General features: G+C 35.8%; 1 protein-coding gene across 1 annotated transcript; it reads right to left on the bottom strand.

Annotated features, from left to right (window-relative positions):
* Positions 1-14,331: 14,331 nt before the first annotated feature.
* On the bottom strand, positions 14,332-17,471 carry LOC136800514 (peroxisomal succinyl-coenzyme A thioesterase-like). Its single transcript, XM_067057174.1, has 3 exons — positions 17,100-17,471; positions 16,750-16,927; positions 14,332-16,230 (listed from the first exon to the last, which is right to left on the bottom strand). The coding sequence occupies exons 1-3, from the start codon at positions 17,424-17,426 to the stop codon at positions 15,437-15,439; spliced, it is 1,299 nt and encodes a 432-aa protein (XP_066913275.1). The 5' UTR covers positions 17,427-17,471; the 3' UTR covers positions 14,332-15,436.
* Positions 17,472-17,738: the final 267 nt, after the last annotated feature.

Below are 17,738 nucleotides of genomic sequence, written 5' to 3'. Positions count from 1 at the left end.
TTCAGCTAGATCATTGATGTAAATAACGAAAAGGAGTGGACCTAAGGTTCATTCGTAAAAACACTGCAAAACTGATCCTGTAGGATGTCAGCTTTATCCTCATCAGTAAAACGAAGTGATGATTTATCATTTGGATCAAGGAGAAGAGGGGAAATTTCCATTTTGGTCTTCATTGAGTTCCGGATATGCTTCCAAAACTTCTTAGGGCTTCTTTTTGCTTGACCACAAATTCGTTCTTCTAGTGTTCTTCTTTCTCGTCTGATCTTTCCTGTAACCTTGTTTCTCGCATTAGCGTAAATAGCTCTATTTCTCTGTTCCGAAGTTGTACCTATTGATCTTATCCATTTGCGATGAAGGCGACGTTTTTCTTTTAAGCTTTGTTGAATATCTTGATCGATTGCAAAACTTCCCTTTTTTTTTTTCCGTAGGCATGTTTCCCCTTCGTACGAGGAACGTACCGATTCCTAAGCTCGAATAATTTATCTCGCAACATCTTCCAGCAATCATTTACGTTTGCATTTTCTGCTTTTTGATGGAAACCTGTAACCCAGTCAGAGTTCTCAAGATGTCCTTTCATTGCTTCAAAATCTGCCTTATTGTAGTTATAGTTTTCATTAATGCATTCTGTTTCAAGGTAACATTCGAACGTAAATGATAGAACACTGTGATCACTTTTATGAAGTGGTGAAAGATAGGTTATGTTGCTAACCTGGCTTTCTTCATTTGTCAGAATCAGGTCAATAATTGATGGCGTATCGGTACCTCTAGCTCTTGTTGGTTCATCGACGTGTTGGTAAAAGAAGGAGTCTCTTAAAGCTTCGAGAAATTGTTCGTCTTCCTTCGTGTCATCGTGAGGAGTTGACCAGTTTTCCCAATTGATATCTTTATAGTTGAAGTCACCGACGATACACTTATGACTGTATTTCTTATTCATTGCTATTTCCTTCAGAAGAAGATTAAGTGCTGTATTGTTTTTTTGCTGATGTTGGCGTGTTGGTTGGACTTCGATACATACATCCAAAAAGCAAAGAATCCGCTCCTTTGAGTTTGATTTCCAGCAAGCATACCTCCTGAAATTCACTATTGGGTGTCACTTCGACTACATTTTTGATCGATTTATGTGTCAAAACGATGATTCCACGTCCAACATTATTTAAGGCATTTGTTTCGTAGGGTTCGGAGTAGCCTTCAATGTGGTAGTCTTGTATGAGACGTTCTTTTTTCGAATGTTTCGGTTTTACTTCACAAATTGCAATGATATCGGGTTGTTCTTTTGAAATCACTTCATTTAGTTCTTTTCTCTTTATTTTAGTTAGTTGGTCTGCATTAGTATATAGTATGTTAAGGTTTTTTCGTTTGTTAGTTTGTTCGTCTTTCTTCTTTGTTACGTCTTTTTTTCGTGTTTGGTTTATTGCCGATCTTTGGCGTTTATCTTCTTTACACCGAATCCGTTTTTTGCAAAACCCCGCACTCTCCAGACTCCATCTTTTTCGGTTTGATTTCGTGCCTTAGCATCTTCTGCTGCCTCTTTGTACTTTTTTCTTTGAGCTGGAGTTAGATCTTCGCAAATGCTCATCCCCTTATAGGCATCAATTCCTTTTAGCGCTGGGAGATTTCCAAAAACATTAATTTTCTCTTCCTCACTGTTCAGAGTAACAATGAGGGGACGCTTTTTCCCGTCTACTGATTTGCCAATTCTTGAGATATACTTGATGTTAATTTTGACGTGGAGCTTTTCTAAACTTGTCAAACATAATTGAAGGGACATTCCCAAGCTTAGTTTCGGACGTATATATTTGCTGGAATTCCTTTTCACATTCAAATACTTTAATCGTAGAAATTTTAGCAAGACTAATTTTAGCGTATATTAGCGAGTCAGGAAAATCTTGATTTTTTTTGGATTTATTTTAGTGAATCACGATTTCAAATAATTTCGCGAGGATAAATTTTAGCGAATACTCGTATTGCATTATTGATTGAATTCGTTTTCTAGCATTTCTTTGCACTGAAACCCTTCCTATTGATAAAAATGTATCAAGACAATATAACCAGAAATTTCGCGCGGATAAATTTTAGCAATCTGTCGATTCAGCGTGTTTTAGCAAGATTTATTTTAGCGGAAATAGGGAAGACTTGCTAAAACGCTAAAATTAGTCTCGCCAAAATTTCAACGATTAAAGATCTGATTTATTCCGTTTGATTAGTTCTTTATTAATAACGGTTTGAAAATCGCTTTAAATTTACCCATTTTGCGGTAGTCTTACCCAGTTGACGTGACAAATTTCAAATGGAAATAATGCACTCAACAGTGAAGTAAAATGCGTCAATTTTTTATGTATAAAAGCTGAAACCCTTTATCTTTCGATATCTGTGGTAAAATCTCCATATATATTTGCGAGATACAGGGTTGAAAAAAGGCAATGCCATTTTTTGCAATGTTGTTTTTTTTGCAAATTTATTTTCAGCGCCAGTTAATTTTGACATTGCTTTGAATTAACGTTAGGATTGCTTACACTACAATAACTTCTAATGCTATTTTTAGGCGAACCCGAAAAAAATTTTGTTTCCGGTCCACCGGCCGGGTGAAAATTTATTTTGTTGTCACCCGACCGCATTTTTTTCGTACATCATCGTTAGGGTTAGGGTTAGTTTGTTTGTATGAAAAACTTTTGTGAATCAGTTTTTGAGGCGTGTGATTTATCGCACCAGATCGCACTGATATTTTATATTCTACTGTAAAATGCACGCCTAGAAATCACTTGGAATGAAGGTTTTATCCTGATCATAGTTATAGAAATGAAATTTTATTCATCTCAAACTAAACCCTGCATTGTTTTTTGTTAATTCTTGCTTGCAACTCAACTTTTAAGAATGTTTAAATATACAACTTGGTTTTTATAAGGACACTGTCATTTAAATGGTACAAAAAATAGCTGTTTTTTGCACCATCTTTACACCCCTGACTAGTTTTGAAAATTAAAGACTCGTAAATGTCTACTAGGCCCTACACTGATACCTGTGGTTAAGTTAAAAGGTCCGTTTTCGGACCCATGCTGGTCCCGTAACTGTAAAAGGTATACTTAAAGAGATATAAGCTTTTGAACTGCGGTCCTAAAAAGGACAATAAATTGTCCTAACTGAAAGGATAATGAGTTATCCAAGATCAATAAGTCTTGATAGGGTGCTCCGATCAAGTCGAAATTTGGTACACATGAAGAACCTTATCCTACAACAAGATTCCAATTACAAAATCTTGTAAAAAGGTCCAAAAATGGACAATAAATTGTCCTAGATGTTGTAAAGTATGGGCAATTAATTGTCATCAAAATCAACTTTAAAACAAAAATTCATTCAAGATCCTCTCAGATCAGACTCTAAATATCTCAAACATAAGATGATTAAAATGAAAATCGTTGAACGGCCCCTCTGATGGACAATCTGTTGTCCTAAAGGCAAATGTATTTAAATTAACCACTTTTTGTGCTCTAACGCTAGGGATTCAACCATTTTTATCTTTTCCAAAATAGTGCCAAAACTATTAGCTTATATAAGCTAAAATTTTGCACAAAACTGTATGAATGGTTTACAATTAGTGTCCAGATAACAGATTTTGGTTATTCGGTCCCAAAAAGGACAATAAATTGTCCTTTTTCTAAAATATAACAGTTAAAGTATGGAAAATTAATTGTCCTAAATATGGACCATTTAACCTATATCTGACTCTAAAACAGCTACAGCTGGTAGTTATTATACCCCAAATCATGACAAAAAACATGAGGGATAAGTCAAAACAGGCCATTAAATGGACAAAATGTTGTCTTGTAGTTGCGGTAAAAATAGATAGACTATGGAGCTTTTAGATATCATTTGCAGGACAATTTTTTGTCTAACTTTGGACCCTTTTACATTCAAACTAATTTAGTATTTCTTAGTTTATATTCTTACAGTATAAATTAGGAGAGTTGTTCCACTCTTTTTTATTATAGCTCTACCTTTTTCTAAAGATAAACGAAAAAATACTACGTCCCAACAAACCACCTCTGGCGCTAAAAGGATACAGGAAATGTGTGTAATCTGTTATCGGAGGTAATTTCCTGATTTACATTAACAAATTTGGCTTTGAAAAGAAGCTAATATACGGTAGCAGCGGAGCAGCACAAACTTGTCGAACAAAATTGGTTTATCGAACTGATCGAACCGAAGCCCATTGATCGAACTTTTAATCGAACACTCACAATCTTTTAAAAAATCTTAGAGTTTGATTAATTTTTTCAATCAAACTTTAATTGTTCGATGGAGTTCGATTAGTTGGATTGATCGGGTCTGGCTTGAAGTAAGGTGGTTGAACAAAATGTTTTTGCTGCAACCATTTTTAGTAAAGAGTAAAAATTGAGGTTAATAATATTACTGCTTTGAAATAACCTACACTACTACTACTATACAGTTTTTACAACCTAATTAAGCATTCTTCTAGATGTAACAAAATCAGTTAAAAAATTGAAATTATAGATAGAGCCAGACCCCCGCGCTCGATAGGATCGATCATCGAAACGGCTCGATGACGGATCGATATGTGATCGATGGATTACTTAACGATCCGGATAGGAGATCGATAGAGGATCGATACTCAAGATTTTTTTAAGCTTATGATTAGTTATCGATTATTTATCGATCTATCATCGATCTTTTATCAATCTCGATTTACGATCGATAACAAATCGATTAACGATCGATGACGAATCGATTAACGATCGATGACGAATCGATTAACGATCGATGACGAATCGATATACTCGATTGAAATAGTACCTCGATAATGGATCAACGAAGGAAGGACAGTCAGGCACATCCTGGCAAATGAACGGGGTGAGCATTTGCATGGGGTATTCGTCACCCAGTGTAAATGAGATAGGATGTCTCAGGCTAAAAGCGTGAAAATGAATAAAAATGAACTTCAAACTGAAAAAGGGAAAAAAGGAAGAAAACTGGGAACTTTATTTTTTCATTAAAAGTTTCTTCAATCTTCGAAGACAAAATCGACCCATGGAAAAAAAATTTCATCTATGCAGTTCTTTGAAATGAAGCAAAATATTTCCAACCCGGTTCAATTAAACTGGGTATTCGGCGCTATTACGTCACTTTCGTTTTCGACCCCGTTCATTTGCCAATGGTCGCAAGTGAAAAATACCCCGTTCATTTGCCAGGATGTGCCTGACTGAAGGACCCTGCCGACGCACCGGACTTAACGAACACCGGACACGTGAAAGTCCGGTGTAAAATGAGAATTTTTTTTACCACCGGACAATTTCTACACCGGACTTAAGGAAGTCGGATGTCCGGTGTCGGAGAAAGATATTTTTTTCCCACCGGACAATCAAAACACCGGACATGACCAGTCCGGTGCGTCCGGTGTTTCTTATTTTTTGTTTCATAAATGTCCGGCGTCCAAAATTCCCTGTATGCAACACCGGACTGACACCGGACTTATTGCGTCCGGTGTAGCGAAAGGATACTTTTTGCCACTGGACAAATACACCGGACAGTCCGGTGCGTCGGCAGGGTCCTACGAAGGATCGATACTCAAGACTTTTTAATGGCTGAATCTTCCATCGATCTCCTATCCGGATCGTTAAGTAATCCATCGATCACATATCGATCCGTCATCGAGCCGTTCCGATGATCGATCCTATCGAGCGCGGGGGTCTGGATAGAGATATATATATAAAAAAGTGTATGAAACAAAACCTAAATGACGGTACGCCAAACAAAGATATACCTTCAGTGCTTACACACTTAGGATACCAACCTCTGCCTCTACCCCTTCCTCTTCCTGCTGGAGCTGCCATGATAAAAACTGAAAAAGTTATGGTAAAATTGGAGAAGATCCTAATGCTGCTGCCAACCGTCCTGCTTGCTACCCACAGAAGCTGGAAATTTTGACAATCTATATTAACCCGACCTCGACCTAGACCCTGACCCTTGAAAAAAGGCCGACCCTCGACCCTTGAAAAAGGCCGACCCTCGACCCTTGAAAAAGGCCGACCCTCGACCCGACCCTTGGAAAAAAGCCGACCCTCGCGACCAAATAAAATAAAAAGCCGACCCTGGGTAAAAAAATGCTTATAGCGACTTTTATAAGAAGGGGCCCTTTTTTCGGACGGAGTGGCGGAATTTGGCGAAAATTTAGACGGAATTACGGAAATTGGGTTCTCTGACGGAGACGGAAAATTAGACAATTTTAGTGCGGAAAAACGGAATTTAGTTAGCAAAAAAATTTGCAGAATTTCGGAATTGGTAAAAGATATTGAAAATTTGCGGAATTTTCGACAAAATATTGAATTTCAAAGGAATTTTCGGTGACGGAATTTTGGTTCAATTTAAGACGGTTTGACGGAAATTGGAGAAAAAATTGACGGAATTGCGGAAACGGGTACCCCCTGAAACCCCCCCCCCTTATAAGAATTTTCTTTGGATGAATTTTGCATAAACTGATTTATTAGAACACGTAAAGAATACTTTAAGAAAAGTCGTCGGTGGGGGGGGAGGATGAGATCAGTAAAACATCAAAAAGCAGATGATACGACCCGTCGGGGGCGGGATGATGTTGAGGATCATATTCTTATAAAAAGTTGTATCCCTCCCCCTGCTTGTCTGCTCAATTTTTAATATTATTAGGAGATATGTCAATCTCATTTTAAAACACTGCAAAAAACTGTTTTTTTACACAGGGTCGGCTTTTTTCCAAGGGTCGAGGGTCGGCCTTTTTCAAGGGTCAGAGCAGAAGTCGGCCTTATTTTCAAGAGTCAGGGTCGAGGTCGAGGTCGGGTAAAATAGATTGCCGGAAATTTTGAAGTTTTTTCAGTTGCAGAATACCTAACACTTAACTAATTTGCGCTTACGCGTCACTCGGCAGTTATATTTTAAAGCAAACATGTGACATAACATTGCGCTTCACGTGACAAAAAAGTATTCTAATTTTGGGCTATTCATTGATTTCAAAGCCCATGAAAGGCCTCGGAAAGGCCTAGATGGAAAGGCCTAGATTCAAAACTCCGGATATATATATGGGAGAAATGAAGCAGCCCCGCCCCGGGCAGTACCCCGCCAGTCTCTCCGCTGTCTCAAAAAGTATGTGGACATCCCGGAGGGGGGGGGCACTTAGGCAAATGGAGGGTACAGGTATGTGTCGATTTAGATTTAGTAAACTAGTCGTTGAAAACAGACCCATCATATACAAAAAATTCAAGCTCCAAATAAAAAGAATCGAAGAGGTGAGGTTGCGTGTCTTTTCTGAATTTCAACGACTAAGAAATCATAAAAAATCCAACCATAAAAAACATATAACATCAAAACACAAAAGTATCTGAAATACTGGATTTGTTTTCAAATGAAAATAAGCTGCTTACTTACTACCAAAAAGAAAATCGCTTCCATTCTGTTATCAAAGCAGCAGTTTTAAGAGGCATTTGAAAAAAATTTATTAGTTTGATATGAACCCCTAGCACTCGTTTCCACTCGTTTTCGTGTGTATCCAGTTGTTTTTCATTCGTTTCCACCCGTTTCACCATTCGTTTCCACTCGTTTCACCATTCGTTTCCACTCGTTTCACCATTCGTTTCCACCCGTTTGCATTCGTTTCCACTAGTTTCCCACCCGTTTCGGTGTTTAGTATCTACGCTAAATTAAATGATATTTCATAGTAACATTAATAGGAACCGTAGATACTAAACACCGAAACGGGTGGGAAACTAGTGGAAACGAACGCAAACGGGTGGAAACGAGTGGTGAAACGATTGGAAACGAGTGGCGAAACGGGTGGAAACGAATGAAAAACAACTGGAAACACATGAAAACGAGTGGAAACGAGTGCTAGGGGGTAAAGATAATTTGGCATTCGCGCTCTATTCAGGTTCTAATGGTGATTGGTGCCATATACTTGATGGACCTTTACGTTTTGGCGAAAATATATTGTATTAAGAAGTATAAAAATGATGTTTGGATAAACAAATTTTCGTTACTTTTTGCTCACCGAAAACCAATATTACTTTCCCACTAAAAATTGTTAAAACTAATATTATCCAGTCCCCTTAAAACAAAATTGAAAATTCCGTCTTTTTTACCACCTTTTTTTGTACACGAACAGGTCGAAATTTGAACAAAATATACTTGACACGTTTTCGCGAATTTTCGGCCTTTTCGCAAAATCGTTTTGCATTGCTCTTTCACGAAATTAAATTACGCGAACAAATAATGAACAGCAAAGAGTTTAAAGAGACAATTTTATATAAAGTGAAAAGCAATATAACAGCACACTCATGGGATTTTGAATTTATTAAAAAGAGTATTGTTGCATTAAACAGACTGTACCTTTATAATCATAAAGGTTGGCGAGTCCAGTCAAAACACAGATTTGATCTGCAGCGTCACGCTTCACCTTGCCTCAATAGTTAACTCAAATTGAAGCAAACCATTGCCAAACAAACTCTGCTAGTTTTTTATTATTTCAGAGAAGTAAATGCTATATTATGGCACACAAATTGTTATGTGTTTTTTCCCAAACGAATTCCAGTTAGAGAAAAGCTTTATTTCGATTGGGATAAAAAATGTGATCTAAAATATATTAAAAAACTTACTGCTTACAAGACTCATCATTCCTGACAAACAACGTAAACAAGCCAAGATTGGTCGCTCTCGCTGGAAGTAAATTAAATTATGTCTCTATATCCCAAACACTGTAGTGTAGTGTTATAGTTTGGAATGCAAAAAGCTAAAATCTTCCTTTTACAAAACTCTCCAGGTGTTAATTTTCATTTTGGTGCGAAAATTAGACCAGATCGATTGGAGGGCTTTACAATGTAATGGTCCAGATACACAAAAGGACGCCCAGAAAAGGAAGGGTTATGTACACCCTTTTGATAAAAGGAAGGTTTTAAAAATTGGAAGCAAGCAAAAACACAGACAGGTCTTATTAGGAAAAACTCTTCCCTTATATTAAAAAGACTTTGCAGTGATCATTCACATCCTAAGGAAATATCAAGAATATATGCTTTGCAGCAACAACCATGTTTCTTTGTCATAAAAAACATGTAACATCAAAACACAAAAGTATCTGAAATACTGGATTTAGTTTCAAATGAAAAGAAAATCTTCCATTCTGTTATCAAAGCAGCGTTCTGTTTTTAACAATGTTTTAAGAGGCATTTGAAAAAAATTGATTAGTTTGATATGAACCCCTAGCACTCGTTTCCACTCGTTTTCATGTGTTTCCAGTTGTTTTTCATTCGTTTCTATCCGTTTCGCCACTCGTTTCCAATCGTTTCACCACTTGTTTCCACCCGTTTGCATTCGTTTCCACTAGTTTCCCACCCGTTTCGGTGTTTAGTATCTATATAAATAAATGAGCATTTCCAAAAATTCAATAAACAGAAAGAAAAATAAATGCAATCCCGCACGGGTCAGACACTTCTCCTTACGATTTTAGGTGAAGAAAAAAAGGCGTTGGAACTGGAAGAAGCTTCTAGTCGATTATTTTCCTTTTCTCTCGCACGCGCTGAATATTTAATTAGTGTTTACATTATTAGATTGGCCGTTTTATTGCCACTGGAGGAAGCCTACAGCTTCTGAGGATGTCATTCATAGCTTCACGCATAAGGAAGTTGGGCAAACATCTCATAATTTTGCGCGTTTTTCAGTATTTTAGTTCCACTTAACGGTAGCATTCTTATCTTACGGTCCCTCTATTGTTTTTGTCTTTTTATTATCCCCTGAGAGGATTATCTGTAAAATAACATATGAAGAGCAGTATCTTCAGATATATACGCTTTTTATAGGGAAAACCAGTAAGTTATATGATTCTGCCTGGCTGGGCTGCTCTTAAATTTATATGAAATTTTCAGCCTTAAATATCAATATTAATTAAAATGGAAACATGTACTTCTCAGTAATTTCTGAAATCTGAGGTTCAGATTCTTCTTAATTTGTTCTTAGGTTTTGGCTAAATTTCAGCCTCGTATTCTTAAGAAATTGTTCTTATAAAAAATGTGTAAGACAAGGCACGGATGTCATTCTAAGTAGACTGTAAATCACTCCCTTGACACATTTGTTAGCATTTGAAAGAATTTTGTCTCAGATGAGAGGTCACTCTTAACAAAAACTACTGTAGGGCTAAGATCATTCCTTTTGAACGCAAATTCAACTCAATGTGTTCGTTTTGCTGCGGTGGCACCGTAATGAAAGCTATATGGCTAGTTATAAGTAATAACCGACTAGTTTACTAGTCTAAGGTATGTGCCACCGCAAATTCTTTTTCCGTTAGTTTGTTCGTTCGTTCATCGTTCGTTCGTCGGCACACCACCGTCAACATGATTTTTAAAAAAGTAGAAAAATATATATGGAAATATCTTTCCAACGGTGTATAACTTTCTAACATAGCATGAATGGGTGCTGAGAAAATGTCATAAAACTAAAGTGTCCACATACTTTTGAGACATACCATACTTTTAGCATTTAGGTTTGCGAGGTCTGTTTTTCCAATTTTTGGCTGAAAATTACCACTAGGAATATTTCTGGAAATTATTATCACAAAACTTTCTTAAACATCTACAGGGAATAAAAAAATCCCTTACACCTTTTAGCTAATTTTTCATGTACTCCTAAGCTAAAGAATTATGTTGACCTCCACAAATCAGGTCCCTTAGAAAGTGTGTCATGAGTTACACCCCCTCTCCCGTTTCGTTTAAAACAAGTTTGAGTAGAGTTTAAAAGTATGGAATAATAAAATGAAGAAAAGTCTACAGTATTAGTTTTGAAAAATTCAGAAAAAACAGCACTATAGCCTCTAACCGATCAGCAGGATACTCTCAACGACGAGGTGAATTTTGCTGAATTTTAGCCCTAACTTACGAGTTCAGCCTAATATCTAACCTCAGCAAAAGATGTTTGAATTAATAAATGCAATTATGCTTTTATTGCCGTTGCCGATATCCTTCGACGAAACATAGGTTGAGGCTCGAGACTAACAAGAATACAGCGTAAGGTTCCGAGAGATAGAGATTCGAATTTGACAAGCTCGATTTTGAGAACCTGAAATTCAGATATTATTAGAAGTAGAAATTCACACCTGAGAAGTAGAGATGTAAATCTGAGAAGCTGAGATACAGCCAACAAATCCTACCAAAGTTGGGCGGCCTTGAGCGGTTCGCCTGGTTTTTACACAAATGACAGATTGAAACTAAAATTTACCGCTAAATTTCGAAAAAAATATCAATCGTAAACAAAGGAATTGCTAGATTCAATCTGTCGTCAAAAAATACGGCGCATTTTTAAAGGCTTCGCTTTGTCTTGCCTGAGAAAGGTTATAGATTCTACTCTAGCCCTTGGGGCTTTAAACTCAATGGGTGAAATACTAAAGCCGGCCGTCCACTAGGCAATTTTTAGCTATCACGAAATAATCATCTATAATTAACGACACTGTCTATCGCGGAATAAACCTTTCTATCGCGTTATTTTATTTCACGATAGGGAGTGAAAAATTTTTCACTCAAGCGAAACCTTTGTTTCGCGATAGCTTTTAACAATTGTAGACCCCTAGATATTAACCCAAATTGTGAAGTGTGCCAAATTTCAGCCAAATCCGGCCATTTTTGAAGTCTCCATGCTGCCCAAAGGTTTTTGCCTCGTTTTGGCGAAAAACTCGTCCCCAGGCCCCAAAAATAAATATTTTCAAAAAATGAAAAAAATACCCCAGATAGTCACCCAAGGAACAAGTGTGCCAAATTTCAGCCAAATCCGACCATTTTTGAAGTCTTCAGGCTGCCCCAAAGTTTTAGCCTCGTTTTGGCGAAAAACTCGTCCCCAGGCCCCAAAAATCAAAATTTTCAAAAAATGAAAAAAACACCCCCAGATATTCACCCAAGGAACAAGTGTGCCAAATTTCAACCAAATCTGACCATTTTTGAAGTCTCCAGGCGGCCCAAAGTTTTAGCCTCGTTTTGACGAAAAACTCGTCCTTAGGCCCCAAAAATCAAAATTTTCAAAAAATGAAAAAAATCACCCCCAGATATTCACCCAAGGAACATGTGTGCCAAATTTCAGCCAAATCCAAGCATTTTTAAAGTCTCCAGGCTGCCCTAAAGTTTTTGTGACAGACAGACAGACACACAGAACATTGTCAGATTGTAGCTCAACTGAAGTTGAGAATAGAACCACCTGCATTTCTTTTATTTCAATGTTTGCACGAGGTCGAATTACATGTGATCGAAGAAAAAATGAGAGAAAATCATTTTGCGATAAAAACATCTTCATCACATGAGAGCATTTTTGACTTTTGGTGTGTGCTCTAGTGTAGTGTGATTGTATTTAATAGTGGACATGGAAAATCTAAAAATAACTTCAGACATGAGATAACATTTCGCCATTACATTTCGCGATAACCAAAAATAGCACTAGTGGACGGCAGGCTTTACATTTTTTCGGAAATATAATTTAAAAAAAGGGGAGTTTCTAAACATCGACCAGAAATGGCGACCACGACCAGCGACCACGACCGGCGACCAGATAAATTTGGGTTATCGAGTTTATCTGCTCTCTCCACCGTAGAGAACATCCAAACCGAGTCCTGATGTGGCTTTCAAATGAACCACTGAGCACGTGGCTGAGAATTACTCTAGCTGAGAATACTAAAAGTGACCTTTGACGTTACCAGTCATTTTCTAGACAAAGTGACACTTTTTGACAAAAATATTGACAGGGCAATTAAGTGTGATGCCTGTAAACTTTATTACACCAAATATTTTAATTGTACCGAATGAGATGCTTTTAGTATGAATAGATAGAAATTGTGAGTAGGCAAACCCTGGGAAGGGCAGTTTTAGAGATATCAACCTCATCAATTATTCTATTGTCCTTACATTGTCAAAATGACTTATTTTGACAAAATAATGATCTGATGATCAAATATAAAGGTTCCTAAATAAATTCCAGCACAAATTTTGCCACTAATTTATTTGATGCCAAAAATACAAAAGGATAGAAATTGACACTCTATTCAAGCTTCAAGAGCGTTGAAATGGCTGCTCTACACGTTTAGCACGTGGTTTTATAATCACTGTAGGTGAGACAGGGGTGAGCTTTACTTTTCAATTCGATAAATAAATGATCATAAGAGAAAGACTCTACGGTGGAGAAAGAGGAAAAACTCGATAACCCAAATTTATCTGGTCGCCGGTCGTGATCGCTGGTCGTGGTCGCCATTTCTGGTCGATGTTTAGAAACTCCCTAAAAAAAGCCATCGTTGAATAAAATATTAATCGAATAATAAAATCTGTAATAATAAAGTTAACTTTAAAATTTTGTAATATTATCGTTCATTGCAAGTGTTAATAAACAATTCATATAAAAATTTAGTCTAGATAATCAATATACAATGCAATTAAATTAAAATGCAATTAAAGTTATACAGGGTGTCTCTAATTAAAGTATCGAGTTTGAACATGCGATTGAGTAGAAAAGTTTGTGTGTGTTATCGCTAAAATATAAGAACGTTCTCCATCACACAGGCTTATTACAAAAGGTAGTTACAACGTATAAATTAATCGTAATGACAAAGAAAAAAGAGGGAGAGCTTAAAATACAATTTTGTGAACACGCACATAAAACTTTCTACTCATAGTTGTGTTTCGACTCGATACTTTAATTAGGGACACCCTGTACAGTGTAACTAGCTAAATAAAAATAAATCTAATATTAAACGAATATCAGTATACGTCATGCCTCTGGACATGTTTTGTATACTAGAAAAATTTAATTTTTCGATAATTCTCTAAACATGGTACACTTTAGCTAAATAATATTTTAGGAAGATCGTATACAACATAATAAAAATTTACATTACCTACGTGAACACAAAAAATACATTATAAAAATTGCGTTATATTGAATTGCAGACCTTTAAAAAACGTCAGTAGTATAGATACGTTATCATCAAGTATCGAGATAACTTTTCGCGGGGATTAAGGGCTCTGACCATAGCGAGTTCTTAATATTTGCCACTTACAAAACATAAAGTTCAACTTGATGTAGCCCACAAAACTGTGGCATGTTATATATTTTCTGTTAGGCCAATTATCCGTGATTCTGAAAATTTAAGAATCGCAATGAAAAGAATTGATGAAGAAGAAAATGATTTGCGAAGAAGAATATTTCAACTTTTAAACTTGAGAATTTTTGAGATCAAAAAATTTAAAAGCTTATTTGACATTAAAATCTTTTTTCGAAAAATTTTTCTCAAATTGCTTTTTGAAAATCTTGAAAATTGCTTTTGACCAGTTTTTCCATCCCAATTTTTCATAGAAAAACAGCCAGAACTTTTGATGTATTAATTTAGAAAATTTTGCCGAAAAATTTAAAACACTTCAATTCTTTGCGGACTTTGAAACAAAAAGGTTACCATTAAAACTTAGCACTTTTTATAAAAGAATGTGATGCAACATATTATTAACGTCTTTTTAAAGTTCATAACGTCATTTTTGTAATCAAATTCTTAATTACTCTTAAGGGATTTGATTAACAAGCAATTTATAAAGGTAATTATTTGTTGAAAGTGTTAAGGAACCTAAAACATAACTTTTATGTTCAAATACTAAGCTCAATTTTCCAACTACGGTCAGAGCCCTTAAATTTCGGGGTTAAGCTCATCCACGAAATTCTAAGATTTTATGGGGATTTAATTTCGCTGATGGTACTAATTGCAAGGCAATATTTTCACGATTTTGTGCCATTTACTGCCAAACCTTGCCTTCTTTAATATAGCCTCGTACCTATGGCGATATCACTTAGTTCACTTAGCAGGTGGAAAAAACTTTGTCAGTAGTGTGTTTTCTTTTGATCGTTAGTGTATCCGTGTAATAAAGAAAAAAAGACAAACAGACACAAACCACTAAAAAAATGCCAAACCATCTTCAGGGAATAGGTCTTTTTACTAATTTTTACTAATATTCAGATTGAAAGATTTGTCATTTCAGTGCCACAGTTACTGGCGTTGAACAGTTTATTTCGTGCCGTATTTTTTCCTCTTATCTCTTACTTCAAACAAACTGCTAAAAACTCTGTCAAGATATCTGTAGGGGCTGAGTTTGTTTGTCAAGTTCTTATGACTTGTCTACATTTGAACCCTTGATGAATTTACGTTCACGTGCTTTTTTATAAGAACAAATTATATAAGAACATAAGGCTTTGATAGCCAAAATGTTAAAAACAAGTTAAGAACATTTTAAGGCTTTACGGACTATAGAACACCGAATTTCATAGAAAAATAGACAAAAATACTCGAAAAAAAGGCAAAAATAAGAACACGTCGAAAATTTATAGGTTTAAAACTCAAAAAGTTAAGAACATCCCAAGGCTTCAAAAAGTTTGGATGTTCTTTTAAAAAAGTGTATTACAACTTGCTAGAGGAGCCAGTATTTCTGTTCAAAAATTGAAGCATAGCTTTCCATGAATGTCTACAGGCTGCATTATTCTCTTGTAGAGTACCTCCACAACGAAATATTGTATCGTATTGGGCAAAGTAAAGTCCAAACACAGTCTGTGGCATATGGGGTGGGTCAACAAAATGTCCCGTCTTTGGATAAACAAGAGCTGTCACTTGATTTTCCTTATTATGTTTTATCATTCGTTGATTCAAAACTTCAAAAGATCTCTTAGCATCTATATTACCATCTTGTAATCCAACTATGAAAAGATATTTCGTGCTTTTCGAACATTTCTCTATTGGAGTCGTGTAATGGTCACAAGACTCGCCGTAGATTAAAGATGCACCATAAATACCACCATATTCATCTGGTTCAAAATCACAGCCATCAAAATCAGTCAAATCACATTTTTGTGGGTCAGGGTAGAATCCTCCCTTCCATTTCATGGGGAACTGAATATAATGTGGTGCACCAATAGGAACCACACCAGTGATTCCAAGGTTCGCCATAGTTGACAGGAACACAATAAGCCCACCACCAAAGGAAAGCCCTATCAACGAAATCCCTGGCTGTACATAATCAAGTGTTTGAAAATATTGGATAGCTTCGATGAAATATTCAATTTCAACGTCAGGGATATCTTCTGGAAGATCTTTATATTTGAAGTAGGGAAGAGTGTAAGCAACAAAACCATGTGATGCTAGCAATGCAGCACGAAATTCAACTATACCACCATTTCCACCGTACATATCAATCACCCCTAAAGAAAAGAAAAAGGACAAGTAATTTTTAGTAAAAGAGTCCTGTACAAACTTCTTGCTAAAATTTCTTCCTTCTCAATCATAAGGTTATTTTTATAACGCTTTTTATAAGAATGGTGTTTTTTCATTTCATCATGGATATTCTTAACTTTTTGGGAGAAATTATCTTAAAACATTCTTACGATATTGTAAGGTTTTAGGATCGAAAGTCAAACTAAATTTAACAAGAAATACATATCTGAAGCATAAAATGGCACTTTTGTGAAGATATTAAACCTTACTTTGGGATAATTGGTAATTTAAAGATAAAAAAATTGTTCATTAAATGCCACCACCATGATGGTGATATTCTAACCATATTCTTCATTTTTTGGCCATTTTCATCATGAACATGCTTATAAAAAAAAGCGTGTAGCTAAAAGCATCACCGTTGTTGAATTGAGAACCCAAAATCAAACATTACAGAAACTATTTGGTAATTATTCTACCAAAATGAGTTTTCAGTTTATGAAAATTACCTTTAAAAGGGCCTGGTCCTTTTGGTTTAAATATGACACCTCTCAATCTTCCATGGTTGACCTCGTGACGCATTATACCATCGGAGCAAAATTTACGTAAAACTGTGTCTTCTGTCAGTAATTTCCCTTCCTTGTGATATCGATCAATCTCTTTCATATTGAGATGCCCATCATAAACCTTTTAAAAAGTTAATTTTGAAGAGTTTCTAAAAATTATCATAATATGATATTTGTTTTTCAGGTGTCTACTACAAAAAATATCACAATGGCTAATAAAATTTATAAGAAAAGGATTTTCTCACACTGCAAAAATTGGTTCTCTTATAAAGTTACAAAATAAACATTCTTACTCTCAAAACAAATTCTTGTGGATCCATCACTTTCCTTGGCAAATATCTGGCTGGTTTGAATCCCCCTTTCTCATTTACAGGTTGTAAGCTCCATAATATTCCCATGGGTGAAACGCCAGTGTAGCATCCACCAAAAGAATTATCTGAAGCTAAATTAACCACCCCATTTAAGTCTACTATGAAATGAGCATGGGATCTAAAAAGTGTTTTCCTCTCTTGAACTTGACTATACACTGTAATGTGTTGACCAGGATATAGATTTTTTATCACAATCTGAATTTCTTCATCCATCATTGACGGATTTGGGGTAATTTCAATGGATCTCATTTTGATTTTTTCTTTTCTAAATCAAATACAAAAACATAATTAAAGCACAGTACATCATTACTTACTGCCAGGTTCCCAGTTTAAACACCTTACATTTGTTAGGAAAACTTTTCTTTTATTCTATTGCTAGGGTTTTTTTTCTGTTTGATGGGGAACTATAACTATATCTAAACTATAAGTGTAGCTGGAACCTTGATATTCCAGGATTAGAAAAAGCTATACCTGTTATCTTTTTTCTTTAAAGAATCAACAAGCCATCAACATCAATAAATTACACACATTTCCTCAGAAACTTATAAAATTATCTGCCAT

This window comes from Clytia hemisphaerica, unplaced genomic scaffold (genome assembly GCF_902728285.1).
Source record: "Clytia hemisphaerica strain Z4C2 unplaced genomic scaffold, Clytia hemisphaerica genome assembly, whole genome shotgun sequence".
Taxonomy (NCBI): Eukaryota; Metazoa; Cnidaria; class Hydrozoa; order Leptothecata; family Clytiidae; genus Clytia; species Clytia hemisphaerica.
The sequence above is the reverse complement of the archived record's forward strand: the minus strand, read 5'-3'. Positions and strand labels throughout refer to the sequence as shown.